Here is a 16,112-nt window from a genome sequence, read left to right as displayed (position 1 = left end):
ATTGAAGAGCCGGGATTTTTCCCAGCATTGGAAGGTGATGATCCCAAGGTGCTTCACCTCTTTCAGAAAGAAGAGTTGGGACCCTTGATTCTGCCTGTCCTGGCAGAGCTGGGCATAGCGGCCACTCAAGGGACTACTGACCCAGGGAGGAGGTGGATCCAGTCATGGCAGGCTTGTGGGGTCCGGCCAAGACATTCTATTTTTATAGCTCTGTCAAGCAGTTGGTGGTAAGGGAGTGGGATACTCTGGAGACTGGCCTCAAGGTGAGCAGGGCTTTGGACAAGCTATATCTGCTGCCCGAGGACACTCTGGAGCTCTTGTGAGTCTCTGCGGTCACGAAGAGGATGACCATTGCCGTGGTTGGGGCTGTGGCACTGAAAGATGTCCAGGATAAGAAGCTTGAGGTCCACCTTAAAGAGATATGAGGTCTCGGTGCTCGGCATATGGGCTGCGGTTTGCAGTAGTTTTATGTTTCTTGCGTCACTGTGCTGGGTGCAGCAGATGCAAGCGGACGGGGATTTATCTCCTTCGGAGTCTCAGTGGGCAGAGAATCTGGAGGCCACAGTCTCTCTTATGGTGCAGATACCTGGTATGATCTCGCCGTACTTCTTCCAGAATGATGATGTACGCAGTCTCTGCCAGGAGACTTCTTTGGTTGCAGAATTGGTCAGCGGACGTTTCCTCAGACACAGCTTGGTGCCTTGCCGTTTAAGGGCAACTCCTTTTTGGGAAGGATATGGAGCATCTTATAAAGCTCTTAGGTGAGAATAAGGTGCACAAGTTGCCTGAGGACAAGCCCAAGGGGCCCAAGGTGTCTTTCCCAGTGCGCTCTCAGTATCGGGCCCAGAGGCCTTTCCAGCAAAGCAGAGTTCCAGCAGCCAGACGAAGGAGGCCACAGGCCTTGGAACCAGCCCTTTCGTGCCCATAGAGCAGGCAGGGAGGGAGGTGAGCTCACTCCTCAGTCCCTGTAATAGGGGGTCATCTTACCCAATTTTGAGGAGTGGGCCAAGATCATATCGGACCAGTGGGTTCTAAGCATGATAGAACATGGTTATGCTTTAGAGTTTGCTCGACCCCTCAGAAATCTCTTTATGGTGTCTCCCTGTGCTTCAGCAGAAAAGAAGCAGGTGGTGCTTCAGACTTTCGACCGCCTGCAAATGTTAGGAGTCATAGTTCCCCTGCCTTTGCATGAGCGAGTGACAGGACGTTATTCCATTTATTTTATGGTTCTCAAAAAGGAAGGGACGTTTCATCCAATTCTTGACCAGAAGAATGTGAATCAAGCTCTCAAGGTTCCTCGTTTTCGCATGGGAACCTTGCGGTCGGTCATTGCGGCTGTGCGAAGAGGGAGTTCTTGGCTTTGGATCTGATGGAAGTGTGTCTGCACATCAAGATCTGCCCAGACCATCAAAGATTCCTATGGTTCATGATCCTGGGAGAGAATTTAGTTTTGCACCCTTCCATTTGGTTTAGCAATGGTGCCGCAGACCTTCATCAAGGTTATGGTGGTGGTAGCAGCAGCCCTATGGAAAAAGGGCATGTTGGTGCACCCATATCTCGACAATTGGCTGATTCGAGCGAAGTCACAGGACTTTTGCAGGCAAGCTGTGGAATTAGTGCTGAACTACTTAAGTGCATTGGGGTGTATAGTGAACTTTTATCCAAAATCCAACTCTTACCCTCGCTAGTCTTGTTTTTCTGAGCGCGTGCTTTGATACCCGATTTGGGAAGGTGTTTCTCATGGAGGAACGGATGATCAAGTTATAGTCCCAAGTTTCAAGACTGTTGCAGGCTTGGATGTCCAGGGTCTAGGATTACTTACAGATTCTCAGCTCCATGGTGTCGACCTTGGAACTCATCCCTTGAACATTTGCTCATATGAGACCTCTTCAGCAAGTATTGTTGTCATGATGGGATCCGGTGTTGGAGCAGTTTCATCTCCCTCTATCACTTACCAGTTCAGCCAGGTCCAATCTGTCATAGTGGCTGTCTCCCCACCCTTTGGGCCATGGAAGAACCTGGAGGTGCCGCAGTGGATAGTGGTTACTGCCAGTGCCAGTCTCTCTGGTTGGGGAGTGGTGTGTCAATCTCAGTCTGTCCAAGGACATTGGTCGCTGGAGGAGGCGCATAGTGGTCCATCAATCGTCTAGAGATGAGCGGTATGGCTAGCCCTCCAAGCATTTCTACCTATGTTGTGCAATGGTCCAGATCATGTCCAACAATGCCACAATGGTGGTTTACATCTACCATCCAGGCGGCACCAGGAGTCTAGTGGTGAATGAGGAAGCGGAAATGCTGTTGGCTTGGGCAGAACAGCATCTGTTCTTGATAGAGGCATCTTACATTGCAGGGTCCGACAATGTACAAGCTGTTTTTCTCAGCCGTCAACGGTTAGATCCCGGAGAATGCGAATTGTCGGTGGAAGCGATGACTCTAGTTACCCACAGATAGGGTGTTACACATATGGATCTAATGGCTACGTAGCGGAATGGCAAAGCTCCTTGATTCTTCAGTCGCATAAGAGAGCGAGGTGCAGAGGGAATCGATGCCCTCGTCCTCCCTTGGCCAAGCAACATTCTGAAATACGTGTTTCCGCCATGGCCTCTGATGGGCCAAGGTACTGAGGAGAAAAGAGCTCCATCTGGACGATCCTGGTGGCTCCAGAGTGGCCCTGGAGGCCTTGGTTTGTGGATCTGGTCAATCTGGCAGTGGATGGTCGGCTTTGTCTGGAGCATCTCCTGAACCTACTACACCAGGGACCTATATTTTCAGATTAGGTGGCTTGCTTTTGTCTAGCGGCTTGGCTTTTGAGAGGCAGTGTTTGAGAGGATATCCTGAGGATGTTATTACTACGCTATTGCAGGCTCGAAAGACTTCCACTTCCTTGGTGTATATCGGGGTGTGGAGGATTTTCGAGTCTTGGTGCTCTAATCAAAGGATTGATCCACAGTGGGCATCAGTGGCACAGATTCTGAATTTTTTACAGAAAGGATTATTAACTAAAGACTTGTCATTTAGTTCCCTGAGAGTACAGGTCTCTGCCCGGGGGGGGTTTCGAGGAAAGGTTCATGAGAAGCCGCTGGCAGCACATCCTGATATTCTGTTTTCTCAGGGGGGTCAAGCACTTACGACTGCCTATTCGCCTGATGTGTCTGTCTTGGAACCTTAATTTGGTTCTCAAGGGTATGTGTGCAGCGCCATTTAAGCCTCTTAAAAGGTCTACTATAAAGGATCTCACTTTGAAGGTAATGTTCTTGGTGGCGAAGAATATCTGAGCTGCAAGCCTTTCTTACGCATCTCAGATTCCGGGGTATCATTGAGAACGGTTCCTTCGTTTTTGCCGAAGGTGGTTTTGGCGTTCTACTTATGACAGTCAGTGGAGCTACCGGCTTGTCCGAACCTGGAGGTTGGGGGCACCTCATGCTGCAGAATTGTGTCTGGATGTCAGAAGGGCTGCTTTGAGGTACCTAGAGGTCACTAATAGTTTCAGGTTGTCTGATCACCTTTTTATATTATGCAGTGATGCAAAAAAAGGGTCAGAAGGCATCTAAAGCCACGATTACGCACTGGTTGAAAGAAGCTATTGGTTCTGCCTTCATGTGTCTGTCGTCCTATCCTGGAGGGGTTAAGGGTTCATTGTACCCGGTCCCAGGCGGCCTCCTGGGCAGAATGTCAATTAGTTTCGCCACAAGAAATTTGCAGGACTGCTCTTGGAAGTCTCTGCATACCTTTGCCAGGCATTACCACTTGGACGTCCAGGTCTCGGACATCGACAATTTCGGTGCAAGTGTGCTTCGAGCGGGACTCTCGCGGTCCCACCCCAGTTAGGGAAGCTTTGGTACATCCTAGGAGTCTAGACTGATCTTGCTACATACAGGGAAAGGAAAATTGGTTCTTACCTGCTAATTTGCAGATCAGTCCAGAGTCCTGCCCGGTGGAAGAGAGAGCATTTGGAGAGTCCGCTCAATCTGTTTTTTTGTGTGTTTTTCTCTTTGTTGTGTGAAGAATAGTACAGGTTTCTGATCACTACTTCGTTTCTTTACTGTCTATTGTTGTAAGTTGTTTTTCTCTTTCCCCTGCTTGTTGGGGGGATATTGTTCCTTAAATTTGTTGCAGAGGTTCTTGTCTTAGCTTGGGTCATAGTAATACTGAAGGGATTGCAGGTGCTACGCTGGGTTATGTGGCTGTGAAACATTCTCTGTCTCCATCTGCTGGAAGGGAGGCAAAACCCAGGAAAATTAGTAGGTAAGAACCAATTTTCCTTTTTTTGGAGTAAAACAATATGCGTTAGGTGCCCAGCCTTTGTGCATGCTTTCCTGCATCAGGTGATAATGGTTGATGTCTTCATTTACATTGAATTTAAATGCAATGGGCGGTATCCAGCACACATTTTAGATGTGTTAATCTCCTTGCTGCATTGGGCGCTATTAGTGCATGCACGAAACGTGCGCTAGGCTGGGCGCACCTTATTGCATTGGCCTGTCTAGTTGTACCTGAAGGGTGAAGTGACTTGCCCAGAGTCACAGAGAGCATCAGTGGGACTTGAGCCCTGGCTTCTTGGTCTGCTGCTCTGACCACTAGGGTACTCCTCATGCCCAGAGTGATAGAACTTGAGAGGACCTTTCTTCAGGGAGAACTCCTGTACCTAGATTATCTCAAATGCTTATCCAACTTGCTCTTAAAATCCTCCACAGTTGGAAAATTCACCCTAGTTCACACCTCCTACCCCCTATATAAACGTTCCAGTGCTTGACTGCCTCCTTTGGCAGTAGGGAAAACGTTTTAATTCTCCCTTGCTGTAACTTGAGACCATTACTACTTGTCCTTTCTACATTGGCAAAGGAGAACTTGACCAGCAACTTCCCTGTGAACTCTTAATTTCGGAATACTCCTATCAAGTCTCTCCCCAGTCTTTTTTCCCCAAGCTAAATAAAACTCATCTTTTTCAGCCTTTCCTGTGGGGCATATCATCATGATTTCTAATTGTTCAAAACTGCAACAGGCATGTGCATGAAAACCTTAAGCATCCTGTGCTACAACTGATTGGCACTTTACGTTCATCAGTGGAGATTTGTCCAGTCAAATATGTACTGTACATTTCTACCCCCTGCCTTAGCTAAGGAATGAAAGGTTAATTAATATAAGGCAATACTTTTTTATTGGAGTAACTTAATACATATTTGCCTTAGCAAAACATGCTACTTTTAACCACAGTACAAAGGGTAAACTTTTTTTATTTTTTCATTATAATATTTTTTTCAAAAAATACTTTTGGCCGTCATTATTCTTTTTATATTCTGTTCTGATCTTCTTACAGGAGAAGCTAATCTAATAGGAGAGAATGAAACTTACCCACGGGCCTTGCTACACTGGAACCGGGCTGCCTCCCAAGGTGTGTCTCAAGGTGAAGTCCTGAGTGTGGCAGATTTTCTTTTCCTAAACAAACTTCTGTTTTGTACACAGTATCAAGTGCCTGAACTGGACGGTGTGTGTGTGTGAGATCATAGTCCACCACTCGGGCTTCCATATGCATTAAGACACCTTATGGAACCTCTTTTTATCAATCATGTCATAAGAACATAAGAAATTGCCATGCTGGGTCAGACCAAGGGTCCATCAAGCCCAGCATCCCGTTTCCAACAGAGGCCAAAAACCAGGCTACAAGAACCTGGCAATTACCCAAACACTAAGAAGAACCCATGCCACTGATGCAATTAATAGCAATGGCTATTCCCTAAGTATAATTGATTAATAGCCATTAATGGACTTCTGATTTACCTGTATTGACTAGACTGAAGAAGAATAGACCATTATTGTCCCTCTGGTGAAAGCATGACTGGTGGTGGATATTAATCATTATTGAAGCCCAGAGATATCATCATCCCAAGAGATGCTATTCCCACTGTACTTGACAAAGTCCGATTGGTATCTGATTTATTGGTCAAAGAAATATTTTACAGTCTGTACTGCACATATAACTGCAGTCACCAGCACTATGGATGTAGGGTTCAAAACAACCAAGAGTGAGGCAAGTTATCTAGCAGCAGATCAGCTTAGTAAAGACAGATACAGAGGCAAGAACCTGGCTGTTTCTGAATACATAATGGGTGGTGGAAAGAAGAAAATTCAATACATTTTTGTTTTATTGAATTCCCAGTTTCCCTGTACGTTCCGGATCAGTCCAGACTCCTGGGTTTTGCCTCCGCACCAGCAGATGGAGACAGAGCCAAACTTGTCAGGCTCCCCATATATACCAGGGTGCCACCCACAGCCTGTCAGTATAACTCTGTCTCCAGCAGATGGTCAGATGCCTAACCCACAGTCTTGCCTGATTCAATTGGGTGTTAGTGTATATGTGTAAGGGGGTTAGTTAGGTTTTGTTTCTTCCCCTCTCCTTGCAGTAAAGTTTAAAAAAAAAAAAAAAAAAAGGGAGATATTTGTTTTTTGTAGCAGGCTCTCCAGAGGATCGGGCCTGAGCCTCCCAGGGGGTTGCTAGGTCCCGAGGGGGCCATCCCCCCCCCCCCCCTGGTAGTAGGCTGCTGTGGCCTAGGGTCGAGGACCCTCAGGTGAGAACCGGCCCAGTCAGGGTGATACCGGGGAGCCCGGCTCACTCACCCCAACCAGGCTGCTTCAGCACCCGCCGGGGGACAGCATCGTTTAAAAAAAAAAAAAAAAAAAAAAGTGAGGTAAGTTTTTCTTGCGCTGGCGGCGCAGTTTGATTTTTTTCTTTCGGCTCCTTCCTTCCCGATCGCGGGATTGATTTTTGAATTTTTTGAGTTTTCTTCACCCGGCGGCGCGGACCGACCCGGCATGCCACATGGCGCGGCCTGCGGGTCGGCGTGCGCGCAGCGCTCAAGGGATGGGCTGGGTCCAGCCTGCATCCCCGGCGATGAAGGGACTTCGGGGGATGCGCAGGGGGTGGTAAGTAGGCGGATCGTGATGCCATTCGCGCTCTGGGCCCCTCCCGCGGTGTTACCGAAGCCACTGCAGGCAGATGCAGCAAGAGACGCCATTTTAGCGCCGGTCCCGCCGGTCGCCCTGATTGCTTCGCCGTCCTCCACCAGGGGGCAGGAACTCCCCGCCCTCCCTCTCTCCACAACGCCCAGCGCCGGGACTGGTTTCTCCCGTGGGCCCTTCGGGGGAGGGAGCAGGGGACATCACAGGATCCGAGTCAGATGGCTCCTGCTCCTCCCTCCCCCTCGGGGTTTATTTTGGCCATGCGTAGGGCTGGCAGGGCCCGCAAGTCTCGCAGGCGTCCAGCAGTTTCTCAGGAGAGTCCTGAAGGGGCCCGCCCTGCTAGGATGGGATGCCCACGGCAGGGGGCCACTGCAGGACCTTCGCGGGCAAAGCAGGCTCTGAGGGCCCTCCCGCCACAGGATGCCTCGTCTTCCTCGGAGGACACGTCAGACCAGGAGGATTTGGAGGGCCTGTCCCCACCCCCGAGGGGGGTAGAGGGTAGACGGAGCCACGCCGCCAGGGACTAAGAAGCAGAGCCAGACTTCGGAGGGCGACGATCCCAGGGTCATCAGTCTCTTCCATAGGGACGAACTGGGACCCCTCATACCAGCCATCCTGGAGGAGTTAGGGATCGCTACTCCTCCAGAGGAGTCTAGGCTCGCTTCCATGGATTTGGTGTTGCTGGTGCTGAGCGGACCCCTACGACCTTTCCTTTTCACTTTTCAGCTTCAAGTCTGCTGATTCGGGAATGGGACACACCGGGCTTGGGATTAAAGGTTTCGAAGGCGATGGACAAGCTTTTACCCCTGCTGGAGGACGCCTTGGAAGTCAGAGTTCCCAAGGTGGACGCAGCCGTGTCAGCGGTCACGAAGTGCACTACCATACCGGTCCCGGGTACCACGACTCTGAAGGATCTCCAGATCGGAAGTCGGAGATCCAATTGAAGAAGATCTCTGAAGTCTTGGCCCGGGCAGTAATTTCACACTCGGAGCCGGTCTACCCTGGGCCCAACAACTCCTGGCCAATGAGGGCTTGTCTGAAGAGGAGGCTCGCTAGGCCGGACACCTAGAGCCGGTAGTGGTCTACAGTGCGGACGCCCTGTATGATCTTTTGCGAACTTCTGCACGCTCCATGGCCTCTGCTGGCTCTGCGTGACGGCTGCTGTGGTGGCGGAACTGGTCGGCGGACAGTGCATCCGGGTCCATGCTGGGTTCATTGCCATTCAAGGGGAAGCTGCTGTACGGGAAGGAGTTGGATATTATGATTTAGCTCCTGGGGGAGAATAAAGAGTATCGTCTTCTGGAGGATAGTCCACGCCCCAGGTCATCCTTTTCCTCCAGGTCTCATTTCAGGGGAAATCTGTGGGCTCACACCCAGGTGCTCCTTCCCCTTCCTCCTCCTTTCGCTCGGGGTGGGGGACGTCAGAAGACTCAGTCTTTTCGGGGCAGGCGTTTTGGCAGGCCTGGTTCCTCACAGTCCCCTGCCTGCGTTAAGCCCGTGCAATGATATCCAGCCGGACCTTTCCTCGGTACCCAGGGTAGTGGGCAGATTGTCTCTCTGCTATGAGGAATTGGCCAGGATCACGTCAGAGCAAGGAGTACTGTCGGTAATAAAACACCGTGCGGAAACGCAGACAAGCGCCGAGCGGTCCAGCAAACCTTGGAAAGGTTGTTCGATCTGGGAGCAGTTGTACCGGTCCCACATCAGGAGCGACGAAAAGGACATTACTCAATTTCCTTCGTCCTTCCAAAGAAGGAAGGAACCTTCCGACCTATACTAGATCACAAGTATGTCAACAGATGTTGGCGGATCCCGCTTTTCGCACGGAGGCGCCACGGTCTGCCATTGCGTCGATACGGCTGGGGGAATTCCTGGCATCCCTGGATCTCACGGAGGCTTATCTTCATGTCTGGATCAGGGCGGATCACCAGAAACATCTCCGGTTATACGTCTTGGGGGAAAGACTTGCAGTTCCAAGCCTTACCTTTTGGGCTGGATACTGCCCCCCGGACCATTATCAAAGTCATGGTGGTCATAGCAGCACAGCTGCAGAGGGAGGACTACTGTTGCACCCGTACCTGGATGGTTGGCTGTTCGGGCGAAGTCGGAGCCCCTCTGTTGGTTAGCAGTCACTCGCGTAATGCAGATGGGGCGTTCCCTAGGCAGGGTGGCAAACATCACGAAGGGGGTCTGGCAGGCAGGGCCTTCCATCTCATCTGCGTCAGATGGGGCACGCTGGCTAGGGATCTGATGGCGACGTTCCAGAATGCCAAGGCCCCATGGTTCTTTGCTCGCCGGAGGTCTTACCTCCGATAATTTTCGTTCCTGTAGTACCAAGGATCAGTCCAGAGTCCTGCCCTCGGTGTTTTCGTTTTCGTTTGGGAGAATGTTGCGGGATTTCCTTATATGGTTCAGTAGCTATATGCTGATTTTTCTTTTTCCGGGGCAGGTCTCTCGTTGGGGACTGTGAGCCCGGGGTTTCTCCGGTTAATATTCCGGGGGGTTTAGTTAGTGTTTAGTTTTCAGAGTTTCTGCTTTGACATTGCATTATACTGACAGGCTGTGGGTGGCACCCTGGTATATATGGGAAGCCTGACAAGTTTGGCTCTGTCTCCATCTGCTGGTGCGGAGGCAAAACCCAGGAGTCTGGACTGATCCTTGGTACTACAGGAATGAAAATTATCGGAGGTAAGACCTAATTTTCTTGAACAATCCAAGCTTTTTACTTAAAGAAATGCACTTCTATTGTCCCACCACCCCACCTTAGTGCCAGTAAAAGTATGTGCAATGTTCAGAGACTCTGGTTTCTTTTTCAAAGAGAATTAAGAGTGGCAGAAGGCTGATGGCAGAAGTTATACCATTAGAAGCCTGTAACACGAATGCAATACATTTGGTAGTGTAGCCAGACTGGGTCCAGTTGCCATAGAACCTCACTTTCCAGGGCACATTCACTATGTCCGATACACGCACATTGTAACCTCCGATGTAGCCCAGCGTATTCAGGAATCATTGCAAGTAACTAATTGCTTTGACTTGATGCTAAACTGGTGGAAGTTGTAGTGGTACCTTTCTTGCTGTGATTGTTTGAGGAGTGGGGGTGGAGGTCAATGTTTCCTGTCAGGCAGGCTTGAATCATGTTGATCTGTAGGCTAGGAGGAAGCAATATCCGTATTTTAGGGAATAAATAGACCTTTGAACTCTGTGTATAGGTGGTGTGAATAGAGCTAGAGAGATATACCCTTCCTGTATGTTCAAGGATGAGTTTTTATTTTTGCATTTAGGTCACACCTTATTGGTAGCTCAAGCAGGGTTATGTTGATGTAACATTTGTCTCCAGAAGGTTTACAATCTAAGGGTCCAATGTAATAGGTGCACTCGGCAAAGCACAGTTCCTGTACGTACCCGGATCAGTCCAGACAGTGGGTTGAGCCTCCTTTCCAGCAGGTGGAGACAGACTAAAACTTGAAGGATGCCCTATATCAGGACAGAGCCTATCCTCTCCCCCTTCAGTATTCGTCTGTCTCCAGCAGGTGCAGCATCTCCCCTTCAGTTCTCTGCGGTAGGCTAGTCAGCCTCTTCTTTCTTTTTCGGCTCAAGCAAGTAGTTCTTTTGATTCCCGCTAGTTTTAGAAACAAAGGAAAAAATCTATGAAGGAAATTTTGCCTTCTTTTAGTGCTTTTACTGTTTCTGTGTGGGAGACGTCCGTCTCCCAGCTCTTTCCCGGCTCAGGGGGGCTTTGCCTCTTTTGCAGGAGGGGGTTCCCTGCATAGTCCTGAGTCCGTGGACGCTTCCAGGTGTGGGGACCGACGCTCTCCGGGCCTCGTTCCCCCTCTGGCTGCCGAGAGGGTTTTTTAACCCGCTGCTGCGCTCAGTAAAAAAAAAAAAAGAGTTTAAAAGTTTCAAACTTTCAATAAGTTGCAGGTACTCACCTACCTCTAACTTATTTGCAGCAGTTGACCAGCTTTTTTATTTTTTTCTGGTCAGAGTAGGGCTAGAACCGGCAGTCAGAGAAGCAGAAGGCAGCAGGTTTCCCGCCTGCTCTCTCCTGCTGTGCAGGCTGTCAAGCTTTTTTTTTTTTTCCGCTTTTTTTTCTTCAGGCGCGGCTTAGCTATGTCCCGGCTGGCAGCCTGCCTTTCTTGTGGGCTGCCCTCATCGTGTTTTTCGAGGCAGGGCCTCTGCACTGCTTGCCTGCCAGATGGGGAAGGTCCCTCCTCGGCAGGACAAGCAAATTTAGCCCGGGGCTCCACTCCTCCCGGCATGGCTAGGCCTTTCCCAGGTCGGCAGAGCCCGGGAACGGCCGCCATCTTGGATTTTTCATCTGGGCCGATTTCAGTGCTCCCTGGGGCTGGGGGGCCAGATTTTTTTGATTTAACCCCCGATTTGGCCCCTGCGGGTGCCCAGGAGGGGGGTCCTGACATTCCCTTGCCCCCCCTCCCCCCCCTGCCAAATCCAGGGTCCCTTTTTCAGCGGATTTTGTCCTCATGCACAAATCTTATCTAGCTAGCCTGCATGAGCTGGACGAAAGCCCCCCCCTTGCGCCCCCCCCTGCCAAAAATCCCTCGTTCAGCGCCACTGGAATCAAGCAGATGTGGTGCATTTCCTTATAGGAGTAAGACATTTGAAGCCTCCGGAACGTCCAGTATGTCAGTCGTGGAGTCTTAATTTGGTACTTCGCGTCTTGTGTGATCTGCCGTTTGAACCCCTTAAAACGGTAACGTTGAAGGACCTTACTTTGAAAACAGTGTTTTTGATGGCTATCTGCTCAGCTCGTCGAATTTGAGTTGCAGGCTCTCTCCTGTAGGGAACCCTTTTTGAGGATCTCTGACTTGGGAGTTTCTCTTAGTACGGTTCCGTCCTTTTGCTCAAAGTGGTCTCTTCTTTTCATTTAAGCCAATCAGTTTAGCTTCCGGCTCTTCCGGATTTGTCGAATGAGGTACAACATGCACAAGAGCTTCGCCAGCTAGATGTTCGGCGTTCCTTGTTGCGTTACTTGGAAGTCACTGATTCGTTTAGACTCTCAGATCTTTTGTTTGTCCTATGGAGCGGTCCCAGGAAGGGTCACAAGGCATCTAAGATGACGATTGCATGATGGTTGAAAGAAGCCATATTGTCTGCATACATTTGTAAAGGGAGACCTGTTCCTGAGGGCCCATTCTATTTGTTCTCATTCAGCTTCGTGGGCTGAATGCCAGTTGGTATCGCCTCAGGAGATTTGCAGAGCTGCTACTTGGAAGAAGCTCCACACATTTGCTCGCCACTACCGCTTGGATGTTCAGGTGCCCAGAGATTTTGGCAGTGGCATGCTGCGCGCGGGACTCGTGAGGTCCCAACCGGTTTAGAGAAGCTTTGGTACATCCCATGGTCTGGACTGATCCGGGTACGTACAGGGAAAAGAAAATTGGTTCTTACCTGATAATTTTCATTCCTGTAGTACTACGGATCAGTCCAGACCCCGCCTAGAGACTAGGAGTGGGTAACAGGGAGATCTGTAAAGTCCATGCGCGCATATTCAGGTTCTGTTATTGCAGCATACTGAGAGAGAACGATACGGTTACATGTTTATATGTTAATTCTTAAAGTTCTTGCTTGATTCATTGCTAGTTTAATTCTGCTTTGATACTCTATATACTGAAGGCATGTAGGAGGCACACCAGGTTAAGTGAAGGGTGCCTTTCAAGTTTTTCCTCCGACTCCACCTGCTGGAAGGGAGGCATAACCCATGGTCTGGACTGATCTGTGGTACTACAGGAACGAAAATCAGGTAAGAACCAATTTTCTTTTTTTGCGTGGGAAATTTTCTTTTTTTGCTTGGGAAATTTTCTTTTTTTAAAGTATTGGGATGAAGTTAACTATTTGGGAATATTATTTAGTTTGTGCTTTTAATAGTAAGGCAGGGAATAAACTGAAGTTAGACTGTATTTTTAAATAGTCTGTAAGGCAGCTAATAAGCAGAAGTTAGTTAGTGCTTGTATATTTAAAAAAAAAAAAAAAAAAAAAAAAAAAAAAAGTAGCCAGAAGCTAGGAGCAGTGTATACTTAAAAGTAAAAAGGTTGAAAAGTTCAGCACTCACCTTGGAAAAGGTGTTAAGGTACTTCACAAAGTGTTTAACAGTGGAAGGATTTTGTTTCGTCGAGGTGATATCAGAATTTGAAATTTGGGTTGTAATGTGTAGTGTCCTAGTTCTGCTCTATACTAGTTCTTATGATTATTGCTAATTTATTGTAGTTATGATTATCTGTCTTTCTAGAAAGAGGATTCATGAAATAATAATTTGATATTTGTTTTATTACATGATTGTTTGGGTCTGTTTGTGGTGTTTGCTTTTTACATAAGTCTTGTGTATTTATAACCTACAATAAAATACAGATCAATAAAGCATATATAATGTTGGTAAGTACTTGAAATAATTTAAAATATTTTAAAGTTTCACTCATGATGCATAATGGTTGCACACTACTTAGAAACTCTGTCAGGTGCACTGTAAGGCATTATTTATGGATAGCTCTACCCACCCCTGCCTTTTTTCCTTTAAAGATAACACCCGCAGCTCTCCTGTATCCAGTCCTGCAGGGAATTCATACCCTCCTTTGTCTTTTGGGGCAGCTTCTCACAGTGATCATTGTAACTGCTGTTTTAGGATCAGCTAGAAGGAGAATACTTGGGGGGGGGGGGGGGGAGTAAAAATCACACAGATGACTATTTAAGTACATTGTGCCTGTTTTCTTATTCAGATCTCGTAGGATGAGAGAGTAGTGAATGACTGGTTTTATCTTTAGATAGGGTTTTGCTTGTTCACCTTCTGCAGCATATATTTAGAGACTTTCTTTTTCTTTATAAATAGGTTACATGGTGGCCAGAATCAAGCTTGGGGATTACCACTTCTATGGCTTTGGTACTGATGTGGACTATGAAACGGCATTTATTCATTACCGAATGGCATCAGAACAGCAGCACAGCGCTCAGGCCATGTTTAATTTGGGATACATGCATGAGAAGGGACTGGGCATCAAGCAGGTGAGCAGATTCTGGGATCACACATGAACATGATTGGAATTAGTAATTTGGTTTTGCTTTTGAGCTTTTTTTTTTTTTTTTTTGTTCCCGAGACAGGGAAGCTAACTGTCTCCTCCTCTTCCTTTGAGCGTCCATCTCAGTCTGAACCAGGGCAGGGATCCTGTTCAGTGAGTCTTCATTCGCAACGGACTAGAGATTTTTTCCTCAATTTAAATCTAAAGGGCCCAACTTAGCCCCTTTCCTAGGGGCTGTGCACACTGCCTCAGCAGTATCCCCAGTCTCGACTGGCCTGGAGAGTGGAATACCTGGGCCTGGAATCAAACTTGGGCCTTCTGCCTGGCAGTATCCATATCACTGGGCTCCACAGTTAGTGCGTTTGAATTATCATTAGTAGCATAATGACAAGCATATGAACCTCATTAATGTACATCACTGGTTCTTATCACCAATAAAAGAGAGAGGACAGCAGGCAACACTGGGGTGAAGTGATTGGCATGTACTATTTGTTAGATCATTAAACTGGGGTGATGTCTTATTAGAGTATTTAAGTGATCATATTAAATTGCTTTTCTAGATGTTCAGTGTAGCTTATGTGGAGAAGCAAGCAGTGAATGTATGTCGTATCAGAGTATATATACACTGTGGTATGTTGTATCGCTGCAGGATATCCACCTTGCCAAACGCTACTATGACATGGCAGCTGAAGCCAGTCCAGATGCACAGGTTCCCGTCTTTCTGGCACTTTGTAAACTGGGAATGGTTTACTCTCTGCAGTATGTACGTGATACCAATGTGAGTAATGAATCCCCAGGCTTCTCATTGCCTGCCTTCCATCCTGTGCTTCTCACTGCTTGCTGCCAATAACGAACCCCTGCTGCTTGCTGCCTGCTATCCATAATCAATCCATGGTTCTCGCTTCCTGCTACAAGAGAAGGACTTGCTAATAAGTAGAGCAGGCAGTCGCTTACAAGCAGCTGAACCCCACCCTCTGTGACTTTTCATCAAAGTTTGAGGTCCAATTTCTATTTACAAACATGTGATAGTCCTCTTTTCCAGGAATTGGTCTCAAAGCAGATTGCAATAAATGTTAATAGACTAACAAGTTCATTAGCAGATACAGCAGTTCTTTCTTAACGAACAGACTGAGGGAAGGCCTGGTTAAACAGCCATGCCTGTGCTTTTTTATGGAAAGTGAGATGGCCTGGTTCAGGTGGATGGATAATGGAATCTCATTCCAGGTCTTGGGACTAGAGCAGTCTTGTGCAGGTCAGTTTCATGGGAGGAAAGAGGGGCCTTTTGTAGGGATTGGAGCTTTTTAGTGGGGATATAGTAGGCAAGGAAAGGGGAAAGATACTCTGGGCCCTGTTGGTTCATACATTTGAAGACACAGCAGAGGATTTTGAATTTTATCCTGGTTTTAACTGGGAGCTAGTGTTGTGGTCTGATGCTTTGCACCCTCCCAAGCTTCTGGCTGTAGTGTTTTGCATGGATCAGGGAGATACTGTTCAGTAGTAAGTTACAATCATCTGATTGGTGATTAGTGCATGAGTAACAGAAGCAAGGTTATGCTGATTGAGGGAGTTATGTTACTGCCAAATCTGACAGAGGTACATAAGGCTCTCACTATCTTAGAGATGTGGGATTCCCTTGTGATATTTGGGTCAAGTTGAACCCCCTAGGCTTCATACAGAATCTTTGGGTTGGAGGGGGATTCCTGATTGGGAAGGTAGAGCTTGCAGGGGGTGACCTCGGCAGCTAAGCCAGAGGAATTCAGATTTGGAGGGGTTACTTTATGGTTACTGAGCCATTGAGCTACTGCTGTAAGACAGTTATTGAGATTAGTGATGTCCTCTGCAACAGATGACATTCAATGTTGAAGGATTGAATCGGGCCACAGATTGGATGAATGTAGATATTGAGAGTATCGAGGAGAGAACACCACGTAAGGTTTTAGGAGCAGATGGTTTGTTAACCCACATGACAGATTGAGTTCTGTTGGATAGAAAAGATTTTGAACCATTTAAGGACAATAACTTCACTGTCAATTTCTCCTAGCTGCTGAATTAGGAGACTGACTGGTCGACTGTGTCAAAGCTGCAGAAAGATGTAATAAAAGTAGGATGGAATAACTCCCCTGATCT

General features: G+C 47.9%; 1 protein-coding gene across 3 annotated transcripts in view; it reads left to right on the top strand.

Moving 5' to 3' along the window:
- Nucleotides 1–16,112, top strand: part of SEL1L (SEL1L adaptor subunit of ERAD E3 ubiquitin ligase) — a 132,917-nt gene that overhangs the window by 109,260 nt on the left and 7,545 nt on the right. For 2 of the 3 annotated variants that reach the window (XM_029597721.1, XM_029597720.1), the window contains exons 18-20: nucleotides 5,318–5,404; nucleotides 13,799–13,971; nucleotides 14,635–14,763. In XM_029597721.1, coding sequence (XP_029453581.1) covers nucleotides 5,318–5,404; nucleotides 13,799–13,971; nucleotides 14,635–14,763 — 389 coding nt within the window. The remainder of the gene's footprint in view (nucleotides 1–5,317; nucleotides 5,405–13,798; nucleotides 13,972–14,634; nucleotides 14,764–16,112) is intronic. The other variant, XM_029597722.1, reaches the window with a different exon arrangement.

This window comes from Rhinatrema bivittatum, chromosome 4 (genome assembly GCF_901001135.1).
Source record: "Rhinatrema bivittatum chromosome 4, aRhiBiv1.1, whole genome shotgun sequence".
Taxonomy (NCBI): domain Eukaryota; kingdom Metazoa; phylum Chordata; class Amphibia; order Gymnophiona; family Rhinatrematidae; genus Rhinatrema; species Rhinatrema bivittatum.
Note: the sequence above shows the minus strand (reverse complement) of the source record. Positions and strands in the feature narration are given on the sequence as shown.